This window comes from Eschscholzia californica, unplaced genomic scaffold (assembly GCF_041429995.1).
Source record: "Eschscholzia californica isolate CP2 unplaced genomic scaffold, dmEscCali1.0.p SCAF_6, whole genome shotgun sequence".
Lineage (NCBI taxonomy): Eukaryota > Viridiplantae > Streptophyta > Magnoliopsida > Ranunculales > Papaveraceae > Eschscholzia > Eschscholzia californica.
The window spans coordinates 30,985,262-31,000,857 of NW_028238483.1; the positions used below are offsets into that span (position 1 = coordinate 30,985,262).

The 15,596-nt window shown below is 36.9% G+C and overlaps 3 protein-coding genes across 5 annotated transcripts; 1 reads left to right on the forward strand and 2 right to left on the reverse strand.

Annotated features, from left to right (window-relative positions):
• The first annotated feature begins 1,459 nt into the window (after nt 1-1,459).
• Nucleotides 1,460-4,189, forward strand: LOC147533486 (transcription factor GTE7-like). 2 transcript variants are annotated; one of them, XM_086645541.1, is made up of 3 exons: nt 1,460-3,236; nt 3,333-3,537; nt 3,627-4,189. In XM_086645541.1, exons 1-3 carry the CDS (start codon nt 1,701-1,703, stop codon nt 3,716-3,718), a joined length of 1,833 nt encoding a protein of 610 aa, XP_086501667.1. In that variant the 5' UTR covers nt 1,460-1,700; the 3' UTR covers nt 3,719-4,189. The 2 variants fall into 2 exon arrangements, with proteins under 2 accessions (XP_086501667.1, XP_086501668.1); XM_086645542.1 differs by having other exon boundaries at nt 1,464-3,236; nt 3,348-3,537.
• Nucleotides 4,190-5,513: 1,324 nt separating this feature from the next.
• Nucleotides 5,514-8,915, reverse strand: LOC147533487 (heat shock 70 kDa protein, mitochondrial). 2 transcript variants are annotated; one of them, XM_086645539.1, is made up of 6 exons: nt 8,751-8,915; nt 8,062-8,126; nt 7,893-7,971; nt 7,235-7,801; nt 6,535-7,155; nt 5,514-6,404 (listed from the first exon to the last, which is right to left on the reverse strand). In XM_086645539.1, exons 1-6 carry the CDS (start codon nt 8,817-8,819, stop codon nt 5,778-5,780), a joined length of 2,028 nt encoding a protein of 675 aa, XP_086501665.1. In that variant the 5' UTR covers nt 8,820-8,915; the 3' UTR covers nt 5,514-5,777. The 2 variants fall into 2 exon arrangements, with proteins under 2 accessions (XP_086501665.1, XP_086501666.1); XM_086645540.1 differs by having other exon boundaries at nt 8,062-8,186; nt 8,296-8,915.
• A 1,238-nt stretch (nt 8,916-10,153) lies between these two features.
• Nucleotides 10,154-13,173, reverse strand: LOC147533488 (endoribonuclease E-like protein). The gene is made up of 6 exons (XM_086645544.1): nt 12,890-13,173; nt 12,276-12,550; nt 11,947-12,112; nt 11,067-11,311; nt 10,751-10,938; nt 10,154-10,630 (listed from the first exon to the last, which is right to left on the reverse strand). The coding sequence occupies exons 1-6, from the start codon at nt 13,080-13,082 to the stop codon at nt 10,426-10,428; spliced, it is 1,272 nt and encodes a 423-aa protein (XP_086501670.1). The 5' UTR covers nt 13,083-13,173; the 3' UTR covers nt 10,154-10,425.
• Nucleotides 13,174-15,596: the final 2,423 nt, after the last annotated feature.

Consider the following 15,596-nt stretch of genomic DNA (forward strand, 5'->3'; position numbering starts at 1 on the left):
TTTTCAAATATGTTGAAGACATTTTGTGTTATGTTTCAGCCATTCACGGGAATGTTGATGATTGTTTAGGGTTTTACTTGGTAAAAAAAACCTTTTTTTATTCGTTTAACATTTTGGGGGTTTTTTGAAACATTTAAAGTTATGTTGCAAACATGTTGGGTTCTAATCTAAACATTTGCGATTTTGTTCCGGACATTTTGAAGAATGTCAACTACAATGTTGGAAACAGACCCCCTTAACGAACAACATATTCTAACATGCTTAAAACACCTGACAATTTGTCTGTTAAACATCAACATCTGCTTAAACGTAATTTCTAGAGAGAGAAACCGAAAAATAGATCTAACTTTGTACTTTTTAGTTTCTTAGAACAAAAATCTGTATAATGGATTTTACCTTGTTAAAGAAATTAGAGAATGTAGAAGTAAAACTCAAAAATCTTATAAGAAGTTTGAACATCATTAAATAAAACTTATGATTGTATGATGATGAAGATTAAAGAAGAAGAAGAAGATGAAACATTAAAGAAGATGAAACATTAAAGAAGATGAAGATGAAATCATACCGGTAGTTCAATGGTCGGACTTCGTTTCCGAAGAAACTAATTTCATGTCCGATCACCCAATTCCGGTGAAGGTAGAGAGAGAAAACGATTATGGTCTTTAGCTTCTGGGAAAGTAAAAAAGAATGAAGAAATAAAAAGTAAAAAATCTTGGTTTTTGTAATAAGAAGACTGCCCAAATTAATTTGGATGGGAAAGTGGGTGGGATTTTATGGGCATGATTTTGTGTAATAAAGGGTATAGTGGTACTTGTACATAGTGGATTTTTTTCTCATTAATATTTAAGATTGGGCCTCTTTCTTGTTATTCCTCATATTTTGGGCCTTAGAATAACGGGCCCCAATAAAATACCAAGTCGGGAGTATGATATGCAAAGAGCGTTTAGACCCACTGAAGAGTCCTCTCTCTATTCGACCCACGTGGATTTCGAATATGATAACTAGTCTGACCTGGCAACTCTTTATGATTTGGCGGGAAAATAGATGAATCTTCTGAACAAAAATACTTTTTTCAATTTGGTTTTTCCAGCTGTATTTACCTCCATGTCAGCAAAAAAAAAAAAAAAGAAATGCCCCACCACCGTGGCACCGTCTCATAAAAACCTAAATGCAAAGAGTCATGTACCCCAAAATTCACGCTAAATTCAACCTCCTCAAATGAAAATTTAGATCTACTATAATATGCAATTACATCTACGGTTTTAAATACTCCACGTCTATCAAACTCCAGATCTTCGCCCTTCATGACAGATAGGACGGTCAGTAATTAGGGCAACATGAAACGCGGATCAACCGTAGGATCAACTTTATTAATTAAATCAACGGATAATAATCTTCATAAGTACAAAACGGGCAGATCTGATTTCCTTTAAGAAGTGGTTCTCCCCCGCTCTCTTGTTCATCGATTGCGAGGGTCTTCTTCTCAAACCCTCTCTTCTCTTCATTCTCTCTCTCTAACCTTTTATCCTTTCAAGCCTTCTTCTCCGGTTGATTTCGTCGGCGAGGTGTCTGCTTCCGATCAATTTCCGGCATTTTACTGGTCTTCTGATGATTCATTACTTGCTTGCGTCTTTGAATGTTCGCCGGAGATTAAACGAGTTAATTCATCTAACCTAGAAGAGAGAGATTTCTGTTCATGCATGGCGTCAGCTCTCTTGGCCAGTCGGAATGAACCGCACTGGGGAGAAGAGAAGGTTTACATGAGGAAAACCCCTAATTCTAACCCTAACCCTAAAAAACAGATCTATAATGATCATCTTTCAAGCCAGATTAATGGCCGGCAGTCTGTATCAAACGATTCTTCTTCTCATAACCGGAAACCTAACACCGGACGCGAATTCTTGATGAATCGACATGTCACATTTAACATCTCTAGCTATTCTAAAAGAGAGTTGAAGGATCTGAAGAAACGATTGGTTTTCGAGCTGGAACAAGTCAGAAATTTGAGTAATCGGATTGAATCAAGAGATTTACAAGCAAGATCTGGTTATAGTGCTTCTCAGTTTTCCGGTGGATATGGCGGGAGAGAAGTTACATCATCAAACAGACCACCGCCGTCTCTGCATTTAAACAGCACCTCAAGCTCGCCGGTTTCCGATAGAACGCCGAGAACTAATCAGTACAACCGGCCATCGGAGTTCATATCGGGTAATGAAACGAAAACCTCAGGATTCAAACGCCCTCCTCCTCCGTTTGATTCAAAACCAGATCCGAAAAAACGTTTAATAGCTTCTGAAGGTATTATAGGAGGAGGAGGAGGAAAGGTATTCATAAGCGTGATGAAAAGATGTAGTCAAATCTTAGGGAAATTGATGAACCACAAATTTGGTTATATATTTAATTCACCTGTTGATGCTATTGGTTTGAAACTTCATGATTATCATCATATAATCAAGAACCCTATGGATCTTGGAACTGTGAAAATGAAGTTGGGGAAGAAACTTTATGGAAATCCATTAGATTTTGCATCAGACGTTAGGTTAACATTCAACAATGCCTTGACTTATAATCCTAAAGGTCATGAAGTTTATGTTCTTGCTGAAGAACTTCTCACTAAATTCGATAGGTTATTTGATCCTGCTTATAGGAAATTTGAGAATGAGATGAAGTTAATTGTTGGAGAAACGGTAGTAGAAACTAAGGGGGATTCGTTTTGTTCCGACGAAGAAAACCCTAATTTACAAGCTAGGGTTTCATCACCAGAGAGGTCTAGAACGCCTGATCGAATGCCAGCACCTAGAACAATACACCCATCTCAATCATTTTCACCACCTCCATTTTCACCACCACAACCACCACCAAGAACAATGGCACAAATTCCTGGTCCCATTTCGAAACCAGTTATAGGTAGAATGGGGAAGTTGCCAAGGCCAAAGGCGAAAGATCCGAATAAACGAGAAATGAGCTTTGAGGAGAAGCAGAATTTGAGTGAAAGCTTGCAATATTTACCACAAGAAAAGATGGATCAATTGTTGCATATCATAAAGAGAAGAAATGCTGAGCTTTCACAAGATGGTGATGAAATTGAGGTTGATATTGAAGTTATGGACAAAGAAACTCTCTGGGAGCTTGATAGATTTGTCTGTAATTACAAAAAGACAATGAACAAGATGAAAAGACAAGCACTTTCAACTCCCCAAGATCATCATCATATGGCGGCATTGGAAGGAAACAAGGTAAAACAGGAATAACCCAACTACCCAATTAATTTTGTTGTTTGCTTTCTCTTTGATCTTGTGTTTATCTAATGGTTTTTGTCTAACAAATTGCAGTCTCCTCTGGTACAGAGTACAACTGAAGTTCCTGAAGTTGGAAAGAACAAGAAAGGAGATAACTTTTTAGGAGGAGCAGAGGAAGATGTGGACATTGGTGAAGAAATCCCAACTAGCAGTTTCCCTCCTGTGGAGATTGAGAAAGATGCTGGCAATGGAAGTAGCAGCTCCAGCAGTTCCAGTAGTGGTTCTTCTTCCTCTAGTGGTACTTACTTGCTTTAGGTTTTATTCATTTCATGTTAGTTGGTATTGAATTAGATAGGTCTTAATTGTGGTAGTTTTGGGTTAATGTAGATTCGGATTCTGGGAGTTCGTCTGGAAGCGATTCTGAAGCTGATGATGCACAATCTCCCTTCGTCAACACAAGAGCTTCGCCAAGAAACTAATAACGCTGAGAACGGATCGATCACCCCTCTTACTTCAATTCTTAGTGAGAGAGGAGTGGATATTGGGTATTGGTATATTGCATGATCTCAACTGACATTCTGTTCGCAGGAAGAGGTTAATCTGATTGCTTTCTGAGATGAATTTTAACTGAGAACGAATTTTTGATTGAGATGCAAGTTGGGAATTAGGTTTTGGAGCTGGTTTTAGTAACTCAAGTGTACCATACAAACAAAATGTAGAGAAGAAAAAGAAAATCAAAGGAGTAGAAGGTAGATGAGTAGAAGATAGAGAGAGATAGAGAGAGAGAGAGAGAACTTAGTGAGACTGATGAGAGAGAAGGGGATGGGTGGGAGAAAAGAATTTGAATTGAATCTCTCCCCTCCAGTTTTGGGTGTTTTGTTTGTTTGTTTAGGTGGTGGTGGTGGTGGTGGGTATTTGAATGGCAATTGTGATATTGTTGTTGGTGTTAATTCTGGGTTTTGTGGTGTTCTATTTGTTTCATCTGAATATCCCAAGTTCAATAGATTCTCATTTTCTAGAATCTGCCCCAATTTTAAATTTTATGGATACAAAAACATTAACTAAGACAATTGACTGCTTTTAATATAAGAAAAATGAACAGAACAAGCTAAAAAAAATAGCCTAGCTCCTAGTTCTAAGTGGAAACCAATTGTTCAACAGAGAATGTTCATTTGAAGATTGTTGATTTTGTTCAAGTCTGGGGTATGATTTTTCTAGCATTCTCATAAAAACAACATTAAAGCTTTTTTCACATTGAAGTAATATGCACTTGCTTGCAACTCAAATGCGACCAAAACCCAGGAGTTGACTATGTAACCACATAAACTTAGGGCAGACTGAATCTCAGTTTTAGTAGCACTTTTTGGACCAATGTCTTGAGGTCATTAAGTTGTTTGATCCAAAATTGAAGTAATGTTTGTATTTGTTCTATGCGAAATGCTAAATGTACAAAGAATCTTTGACAAGATTCTTGACAAAATGCTATTTGAACGGTCCGATCAAAGTCAAACTTTGAAAAACTTTGATCAATTTTTACCATTTGAACGGTCCCGTTGTTCTATATTGTCTTGTTCATCCAACGCAAAGAGATTTGTAATCAACTCCAATCAATTGTTGAAATGACATCAGGAAACATAACAAAAAAAAAAAAAAAAACGTAATCCTCTCGTCAAAGCAACAAGCAATAATAGAAGCAGACCAAATTCTTAAAGTGACTTGTTGGTGTTCCTCGAGATCTGAGAAGCATATGACTGGAAAAACTCAGAGTCTCAGACATCAATTCATCCATCTAATGGATCTTATTAGCCTAGGGTTTATCTTTTTCACCATAATCTTTCCAAAGATGGGATCATTTGCGCCCAAGGAACCGGAACATACCTCCGTATCATATATCATCAAGGGAAGTGTATCTTGCCGAGGAATAAAATATAAAATGTAGAGAACAAATATTTTTTAACATCCATCACCTGCCTTTCACATCTGACCATAATAATAAGCAACCTCTACATTTTCTAACGAACTTTCCAATGGGAAAAGACTTTTGAACAACAATGAAGGCTTTTTTTTTTTTTTTTTTAGTGAAATCAGATTTCAAAATGTTTACCCTTCCCATGTTCCTTGACATGATGAATATGGAAGATATTACAGATGAAACAAAATAGCCACAATTTTAAATTACATATGAAACGAGTAATGGTAGAGAAGATATTACTACCTGACACCCAACAATGCCCAATTTAATAGCAGTAAATTATACGCCCGATCATAACACAATTGTAAAATAACACTTCTTCAGTTGATTTAACATATTTACTGTAAAAGATTTGTTCAGATTGCATCCGCAATCTTTAAGGACAAAAACACAATGGAAACCGAAATTCATCTGATTCAATTGGAACCCCTACAAAGACTGAAACTAAATTATGAAGTTGCAAAATTTAAAATTCAAACAAACTCGGATTATTGAGAGACAAACTCACTCTGCTCCTGAAAATATATCAAGACTCCCTCCCGTCTGTCGTTACAGCATCTAACTCCTCATTTCTTGACCTCTTCGTACTCAGCTTCTGGTGGTTGCTCACCGCCTTGAGAACCCTCTCCTGATGCAGCAGCAGCACCGCCGCCTCCCGTCATGTGCTGGCCGATCTTTGAGACTGCCTTGTTAGCGATATCAAGTTTCGTTTTGATCTCTTCCATGTTGTCTCCTGCTGAAGCTTGTCTTAGATCAGAAACTGCAGTCTCAATCTCTGTTGCAACTTCTGCGGGAATTTTGTCCCTGTACTCGCTCAAACTCTTCTCTATACTGTAGGCTGTAGAATCTGCACTGTTCTTGATATCGATCAAGGCTTTCTTTTCTTGATCTTTCTGGGCATGCAACTCTGCCTCCTTTACCATCTTCTCAATCTCGTCATCTGATAATCCTCCAGATGATCTGATTGTGATTTGTTGCTCTTTGTTGGTAGCTTTGTCTTTCGCAGATACTGTCACTATACCATTGGCATCAATGTCGAAAGTAACTTCGATTTGGGGCAAACCTCTAGGTGCTGGTGGAATACCCATAAGCTCAAATTCTCCCAGAAGCTTATTGTCCGATGCCATTTCTCGCTCACCTTGCAATACTCTTACACCCACCTGAGTTTGATTATCAGCAGCAGTCGAGAACACCTATGCACACAGTACAACAAAACCCATTTAGGGAGACAGAAACACAAATGTTCCATTTTCACCCGAATAAAGCAACAAGACAAGATACGTTAATGTTAAGAACCGAAAACTAAGGTTAATGTGTACCAACCTGACTCTTCTTTGTGGGAATTGTTGTGTTCCTGTTGATCAACCTTGTGAAGATACCACCCAAAGTCTCGATACCTAAAGATAAAGGAGTTACATCGAGAAGTAGAAGCTCTTTCACATCTCCACGCAAGATACCACCCTGAATTGCAGCACCCATTGCTACAGCTTCGTCAGGATTTACTCCTTTACTCGGGCTCTTACCGAAGATCTCTGTGACAATTTCTTGTACTTTTGGAACTCGGGTCATCCCTCCTACAAGAAGGACCTCATCAACCTCTTTGATAGATACACCTGCATCCTTGAGACAGCTCTTGCATGGATTCTTGGTCCTCTCGATTAAATCGTTAACCAGTGACTCGAATTTTGACCTTGTCAATGTGATGTTCAAATGTTTTGCACCAGATGCATCAGCCGTGATGAAAGGCAAGTTGATTTCAGTCTGGGAAGTGGATGACAGTTCAATCTTAGCCTTCTCTGCTGCCTCTCTAAGCCTCTGGAGAGCCAACCGATCCTTCGAAAGATCAATTGCTTCAGTTCTCTTAAACTCACCAACCAAGTACTCCAACAGTGTGTTATCGAAATCTTCTCCACCAAGGAAAGTGTCACCATTGGTTGCTTTAACCTGCGAAAATAGAGGTATAGTTAGTAGTAGAAGACAAATCAGATTACGTTATACTTAAAACGGGAAGATATAAATGTACCTCGAAAACACCATTGGAGATTTCAAGGATGGAAACATCAAAAGTACCACCACCAAGATCGAACACAGCTATAAGACCTTCCTTGTTATTTAACCCATATGAGAGTGCAGCAGCAGTTGGCTCATTGATGATTCTCTGTACATCTAAACCAGCAATTCTTCCTGCATCCTTTGTTGCCTGCCGTTGGGCATCATTGAAATATGCAGGAACTGTAATGACAGCTTTGGAAACACTCTTTCCGAGGTATGCCTCAGCAGTTTCTTTCATCTTTGTAAGAACAAAGGCACCAATTTGGCTTGGTGAATACTGCTGTCCATTAACTTCAACCCAGGCATCTCCATTAGGAGCCTTGACAATCTTGTATGGAACCATTTTCATCTCTTTCTGAGTCTGGGCATCATCAAAACGTCTACCTATCAAACGTTTCGTACCGAAGACGGTGTTTGTAGGGTTGGTTACAGCTTGACGTTTAGCTGGGGTTCCCACAAGTAGTTCCCCCTTTTGATTGAATGCAACCACAGAAGGTGTGGTCCTAGCTCCTTCCGAATTTTCAATAACTTTTGCGCTCTACACATAATAAGCGGCAATTAGATAACCAAAATAGGAATGAGAGACGTTAATGAGAGAAATCACCCGTCTAATGTAAAGAGAAACTAACCTTCCCCTCCATAACTGAAACGCAAGAGTTTGTCGTACCCAAATCAATACCAATTACATCATTTCCAGGTGGTTTGGAACTGTTCAAAAACAATATTACATTTAGCAAAAAAAAAAACACTTAGTTGCAAAGTCATCAATCATAAACTGAAAAGATAAATCAAGCACACCTGAACGGGCGTGCCAAACTTGCAAATGGGGAGCTCGTCCATGACTGTTTAACATTGCCAGTAAGCTGCATCGACATAAAACCACAAAAAGAAAATTACGAGTTTGAACTGCACAAGTAATTATACTAAACTAGCCCAAGAACGAAAAGATATTTAACTTAAAACTATCATATAGAACTCCACCAACATGAAAAGAATAAAAATAAACTAGCAATTCCACAACTTGGGGAATACCCAAATGAATAACCCAAGAACAGAATACAACTTTTTTGGAATATGGACTCTATTAAGGATTCAGAAACTACCATCCCATGTCAAAACTCCCAACTTCTAAAGAGTTGTAAAGACAACAAACATATATAACTCAACAATCATTTTCAAATACACAAATGAAATGATCTAACAATATAATATATTCACTAGAATTACAAGATATAGGTAACCACAGCTGAGACAATATATCAAACAAAATGAAAACCCTAAAATACAGAATGTTCAAATAAAGAATGTCATAATAGGATGCACAAGCTCAATTTATCACGTAGTATAGCCCAAGAAGCTGTTATAAAATCAAAATCATAGATAAACTGAAATCAGGATCATTTCATTTCACAAAAAAAAAAAGTAAAGAAAACTATGAATACTGAAAAAGAAATAGAAATGAATCAAGTGAAGAGAGAAGAACGTACACATCTATAAGCAGAAACAGATGATGAAGATTGACGCCTTAGAGATCTGAGAAGCATAGAAGTTGCCATGAAAAATTTCTATAGAGAAGAACTTTTTTTCTAGGGTTTTTTAGGGTTTTAGGGCTTCGTGGAGAACAAGAAATGCTAAATAACTAGCTCAACACCGTCCGCCAAATTTTTCTACTGTCTTTAAATAGTGAAGAGCTTGAAGGTCGTGGAAGTTTCTGGTCCCTTTTGTGGTTGATACTGGCACGTGCCAATTTACACACGTATGATGGGTGAACTTGTAATATTTGGTAAATAGGTTATCTTGAGCCGCAAGTTCGTTCGTGCCCTTACCACGTTTGAGGGTAATCTTGTTGGACTATTTCTAGCCATTGACACTAACCACTAATTTTTCACCCTTGGATTTTCTTTTATGTATACACTCAAACGTGTACAAGTATACACTCAAATCAAATTTATGTTGGGTTGGCCGATGCCTGTTTGTCCGAAGTCCGATCCACCCAAGTCATTAACAGGGCATGGGTGGGCTTTGATCATTCAAATACTTAAATTTGTCCGCCCGATTTACCCTACTGCCTGAGTGGTCAAGTAGTACAAGTACCCAACCTGCCCAAACCCGAAACTTAGCTACCTGTGGGTACCTATACCCGCCCGATTCCCACCCCTATTTCAGTATTTCTAGCCATTGACACTCATCACTAATTTTTTTCATCAAAAGACTTGGTCATGTCTTACTTGCATTATTGGCTGCTCTTTGGGCAAAGAATGAATGATTCTTGGGCGATTTTGGCACGTTTATACCTACTTCAACAAATGAATACTCAAGGGGGAGATGACGTTGTCTAAACTTTTTTTTTTTTTTTTTTTTTTTTAACAAAATAACATCTATTGATAATAAGATAAGGACAATTCCTTGATGTTACATTGTGATATCCCACAAGAAGGAAAACATGTAGAAACACAAGTCTTAGTTTTCCTAGATTGCACAGCAAGATTATGTGCTTTGCTGTTTAACTTTCTATTCACATAATTAAAAGTAAGTTTGTCAAAATGAGGATTTAGATCCCTAAACGAAAGGAGAGTATGTTTAGCAGTCCAGTGGACTGAGTTCTTCCTCCCATTCAAAAAGTTGCACACGTTCAAAGAGTCTCCTTCCAAAATGATGCTTCTGAAACCATGTTCTTTCGCCCATTTGATCCCATGCAAGCAAGCTTTTCCTTCCCCTTCATCTACCGATCTGCTGCTGCTGAATCTTGATTGCTCTGCAACTTTTTTATTTTTTGAATAAAGCTTTCAATAAATAGGAGAATAAGGTTTCTAAACTTTGTCTAAACGTGGTTTGGCCCTATGAGGCTATAAATTTCTCAGTAGTACTAGTAAAGGGTAGTTTAGCCCGATTGCCACACAAGAACAATATTTTATACAACATTTTCCATGATTAAATCATTTCCACTTCACTCCAAAGACATATCAGTTTACAATTACTTAAGCTCTCATCAATATGCAACTCTCTCACGACAAAATAGAACTGCATCGATCACATCGAGTCTTCTTTAACCTTATAACAGCAACAAATCTGTTTTAAGGTAAATGCTCGTATTTTGTACTTCATTGATGGACTTCACATTACACAACACATGATTTGATTCTTCGGTAAGAGCGAAGCAACTCATAGATCTTTCGATTCAGAGTTTTCTGTCCCAGGCGTTTGCTTCTTCAAGTACTCCTCTTCAATTGTTTCTTTGAGTATGAACAACCTTTGCATTACAACCGGTAGATTCATTTCTCTCACTTCACTGATGTCAGATTCTTCTTTATTCAAATGGTACGCGTCAAGCATGATCTTGATCCACTTGTATAATTCTTTCGGAGTTCTGCTTCACCACAACCCAAATTAGAAGGAGAAAAAACATCATATAAGCTTTACATTTTTAGATTTATATAGAGATAATTCTGCAAATCCACGGAGAAATTGTAAGTGATGGTGTTCTTACGTGTATAGAGCATTAGGATCTCTCGCTGCAGTTTCATCCCCGGGAGAGAAAGCAGTAGCTAATGCTGAAAACCGGTCTTCTGGATCTGTAATGTTCAGTAAATGTTTGAGTAGTTTTATCTCCTTCGGCGAAATGCTTCTAAGGCTACTCTTTGTTGTTTTATACAAGTGATACATTATGTCTTTGACCTGCAAGACAAAGTATAAATATTCAAGAAGCTTAAGCATGATTTGGGATTCAAATAGATTTCAAAGGTTTCAATTCGAAACAAACCCAAATATTGGTAGACATTTCTTGGTTTATAGGTTAGATATACCTCGTTCTTCATAGTTGTAGACTCTTTAGCTGCAGCCCAAGCACTATTTATCAATAAAATCAACGAAGAATCGAGCTCTTTCGTCTTTGCCAAACTTTTGATCTTCTCACATGCTATATCCAGAGAAGGAGAGTTGAGGATATCGTCAAACTTTACTTGCGCAGCTTCTAACATCTCTGTGTTTTCCACCGTGTTGTCATAAGCAGACACTGCAGAAAGACATCTAGCTCCAAGCCTGGCAATGGCTGTTCAAAAACGACAAGAAATGAAGAGAATTCTTTTTCCCATCAGTTAGAAGAGAAGGAGCAAAACAACAAGATAAGATTCCACTTAGTCATGAGGTGCATTCTACAAAAATACGACCTAAAGTGGTTAGATTAAGCTTTTGGGCCGTCTCTCTAGGTGCAAGCATATGACTAATTTGTATCAACCCCACGTTAATTTGGCCAGAAACTTCTGAATATTGGCAGCCATTGCTATAACGGATAATACACCGAATTCGGCTTCGGAAAGATTCATAACATGTGACACTGAATTTGAGTAACAACTAACAGAAGTTTGCAAAGCTTAATGACGAGTTGAAGATTGATAGCTGTCTTTATTTCTCCCAGTAGTTGATGAGATCATTAATTCTTTGTTTAATCGATTGTCTATTTTACCTAATAAAATCACTGTCTCCTAACATTTCGTTCTCCATAGTTGACAATGGAGAGAACTTGGAGAATATTATATAAGAAACATAAGCGAATGGTGGTACTTCCAAGCAACAAATCACAAAGTATACAAAAGCAGAAGCTGATTTGTATATCTATGGACAGATCAAAGGTGAGAAATTCATGCATCATAACAATGAAGATTAAGTTAGTGCTTTTTGACTTACCATCACGATCTTCCAAGCTATCATAGGTCTCCGATAGTAGAGTTAGGTGGCGGAAAAAATCTCCATTAAAGTCCTTACGCCTCTTTGCTACAACTGCATTGATATCAGTTGGGCTTTGCTCTAACTCTTTGAGAAGCTCAGCGTGTTTTTCCATTTCGTCATCAATCTGCAATTTTTACTCTTAAAATCAAACAAACTAAAACAAGTACAAGATATGTTCGAGAACACTAAACCAAATAGAAAAAAAAGGACTAGTTAAGCACTAAATCATTAATACTCTCAAGAAAACGAATTCGAAACTGAAATGAAAAGTAGAAGCGATTTTATACCTTCTTGACCTTTCTCCCTAACAAAACTAATTTCTGCCTCATACCAGGATCATCTTCTGTATCAGCCAGAGATCGACATCGATTATAGAAGTTATCCCTGTACTTGTTCCATTCTTCTCTGAACACCAATAACTTCCTCCAATCTTTTGTATGGGGTTTCTCATTCATGAAGACATCAATAATCTTATCACAAAATTGGGTAATTGTGTAACCTTCTGCAACTTCAACCTCACCTTGTTCTACTTGGGCAGTAGCTATATTACTTGCTTGAAGTTCTGAACAAGTTTATAAAGTTTTCAACTTTTCATATTGAAACAAACAAAACAAAGATATCTAAACCTTATCCAAAGCAAAAAAATAAAACACAAACTAAGATATAAAAGTCCCACATAAATAAAGAGGGGAAATAGTGTACCCAGATTGAAATCAAATACTAGAAGATATGAAACTGAAAGAAAATGAGAAAAAACTTATACCCATAAAAATAAAAACGAAATGAAACATACTGAGAGTCAAAGATTCAATAATAATGGAAGAGAATGAAATTAAGGAAATGGGAGTTAAATTACATGGGTAAGAATAGAAGTAGAGTAGGAAAGAGCTGTATTACTTACTTGGGTAAGAAGATTTTGAACATGGGGAGAAGTTTTTTGTTTCAGTTTTGAAGGTATGATTTCTTCTGCTGCTTCTCAGATTGATGGGTTTTGAGGGCAGTTTTATATTAGTTGTGGAAATTTCTCCATTGAAGGAGAAGAGATTACAGAGGAAGAGAGATGACCTAGTACTGATGAAAATCTCACTCCTCATGGCTCCTCTTTTTTTTTTTGTCTGAAGGTTTTCAGATAGGACTGGTACCCAAAATATTAAGGTATTTTTTGTGTGTTATCAGAGTGAAATCATAAAGGGTTGTTTCCGATATGGCTCCTATAGTATGACTAGTTTCCTATCTGGCCCTCTAGTTCACGTAAAATACTCAAATGAACCGATTTTTGCAATTTCCGTCATCCGACAAGGTCATATCTTATGTTCCATTTTTAGCCTGGTATTAATTTGCACTTATATTAAAAGTCAGAATTGGTCCACTTTTATTTCTATTTTCATTTTCATTAACAGCCTCAACTCCTTCCTTCATAAAATCACGGATATGTACTAAAGCCCAAAATTGTCTCTCGATCTCTCACTGCAAAGTTCTAGACCGACATCGCATTTTCCCTCTGAATTACATTCTCTAACACCGTCTTGTGATTGGATCGGTAATAACACAGGGTCTATCATCATCATTATCACTCCCTGTTACTCTACTTCAACTCAAACTCCATTTTCTCCCATCTTCTCCAACTTCATCTTATATTTCTTCATAGGTTGTTCTTCATCTCTCCGAATTTTTCACAGGTTGTTCTCTAAGTTCTCAACAAAAGCCACACCCCACTGGAATTTTCGCTTTTGCAATTACATGAATTGATCTGGATCATCAAATGCTTGATAATTCAGGGAGTTTTAGTTCTCTTTTAGCTTCTTCAAATGGGCAATTCGGAAATTTATTAGTGAGCTCTAATAATGTTTCAAGAGAGGTTCATCACAAATTTGGGAAATTTGTTGAGAGTCGTGCAAGTAACCAAACAACATTGGAGTTGCGATGTCTGGAGAAAGGTTCTTTGAGTTTTTTCCTAGACGGTCCACGATTTTTTTGAACCCAAACTTATCTTTTTTCTAGTTTCTCGAACAACTGTCAATTGGAGGCTATCTTTAGTTGTGAGTGTGGCACCTATGGATAAAGTATCTTTTGCAATCTTCAAACATTGTGGACTCACATTGCATGACCAAAAACATAGTAAACAGTTATCTAGTGGGGAACCAATATGATTGGGAACTTGTTTGGAACACTTGGTAGTTAAGTTTGACTATAATTGATCAAATTTGTGTGACTAATGGAAGGCTAAGAAATTAATTACTGAATTACAAAGAGAACCAAATTTGAGCAGAGGAAGATCTGAAATTGAGTAAAATTATACTAACACCGGGACCATGAGTAGCCACATTTAATATACAATATTTAAAAGGAAGTAAGAAAAATCAGTGGCATTTCATTTGACGAATGAGTGCGTCGAATATATCTATATAATAAAACAGGTGGATGGGTGCTGATTGGGACAAATTCCTAGATAAATCCAGTCGTCTGCCCACATCAGAATTCCTATCCACCGTTGGATTCAACCACGTCTAAAGTTGTGAAATTTCAGGATTCTTATAGACAGACACATCTCTTTCTCAAGAGACATATCTCTTCTCGCCTTCCTCTATTAAAACGATGATTTTTGAAGGAGAAATTTTTTTGCTTCGTTTGCACGCGGTCAGGTTAGTATTCTGAAATCATTCTTCACTGAAATTGTCAGTTGTTTTGATCTCTACTTTTTTAATCATTGGTGATATTTGATCTCTACAGTGAAATTAAGTGTCTTCGTAAGTATTTTTTTGAAATCTTCTATCATTAAATTTTTATTTTTAAGATCTTTTCTTCTTGAAATCGAAAAGATATGTTTCATCTTTGATTGATGTAACTGTTGTTGGTTGATGTTATTGTTGTGGGTATGCTGACGAAGTGTTTTTTTGTGATCTTCTACCATTAAATTTCAGTTTTAATGATACAAAAGATCTGTTTCTTGGTCAGTTTTGAAAATTTTGTTTTACTGATAGATATGATCTGTTTATTGGCCAGTTTTGATTGTGGTTAAGGTCAGTATGTTCTTCTTAAATGGAAAAGATCTGTTTCTTTCATCTTTGGTTGATGTTACTGTTGTTGGTTGATGTTACTGTTGTTGCTATGCTGACAAAGTGTTCGTAAAATATCTCATACAGGATTGTGGTATTATTCTTTTGAACATTATACATAAAGAACCGATTTCATGTGTTTAGTCAATTTTAGCAAGAAAAAACTCATTACCTTCCATATTGATTCTCAGAATTTGGGTTATAAATGCTTATCTTATATGTTGTTTATTCTAGATTACAGATCATGTAACTTAGTTATTTTGTAGCTGATCGAGTTTGGTTCGTTATATCTTGCAGAGTTTGTAAAAACAAATTGAAAAAGGACAAAAATAATTCCACAAAAAAAATGTGCATCAAGATGTTAGCACTTAGCAATATACATGGTTCACGATAGTAGGTTTGCAAACTAAACTTGTGAGCTTTTGAAAAGAAACTATTGCTCACAAAAAAGAGAAAAATCCAATCACGAGGTTCATGAAACGATACTAGCCCAAGACAAAATGAAATACTTATGAGGAGTAAAATATACCTTTCCCTGTGATTTTGATTTAT

Coding starts and splice junctions, on each gene's coding strand:
- LOC147533488 (XM_086645544.1), bottom strand. CDS start 13,082: ATGAGGAGTGAGATTTTCATCAGTACTAGGTCATCTCTCTTCCTCTGT. Junction 11,312..11,946: donor TAGCTTGGAAGATCGTGATG/GTAAGTCAAAAA, acceptor GTTTTTGAACAG/CCATTGCCAGGCTTGGAGCT. Junction 10,939..11,066: donor CTACAACTATGAAGAACGAG/GTATATCTAACC, acceptor TTTGTCTTGCAG/GTCAAAGACATAATGTATCA.
- LOC147533487 (XM_086645539.1), bottom strand. CDS start 8,819: ATGGCAACTTCTATGCTTCTCAGATCTCTAAGGCGTCAATCTTCATCA. Junction 7,972..8,061: donor AGTTTGGCACGCCCGTTCAG/GTGTGCTTGATT, acceptor GTTTTTGAACAG/TTCCAAACCACCTGGAAATG. Junction 6,405..6,534: donor TTCCCACAAAGAAGAGTCAG/GTTGGTACACAT, acceptor CTGTGTGCATAG/GTGTTCTCGACTGCTGCTGA.
- LOC147533486 (XM_086645541.1), top strand. CDS start 1,701: ATGGCGTCAGCTCTCTTGGCCAGTCGGAATGAACCGCACTGGGGAGAA. Junction 3,237..3,332: donor CGGCATTGGAAGGAAACAAG/GTAAAACAGGAA, acceptor AACAAATTGCAG/TCTCCTCTGGTACAGAGTAC. Junction 3,538..3,626: donor TGGTTCTTCTTCCTCTAGTG/GTACTTACTTGC, acceptor GGGTTAATGTAG/ATTCGGATTCTGGGAGTTCG.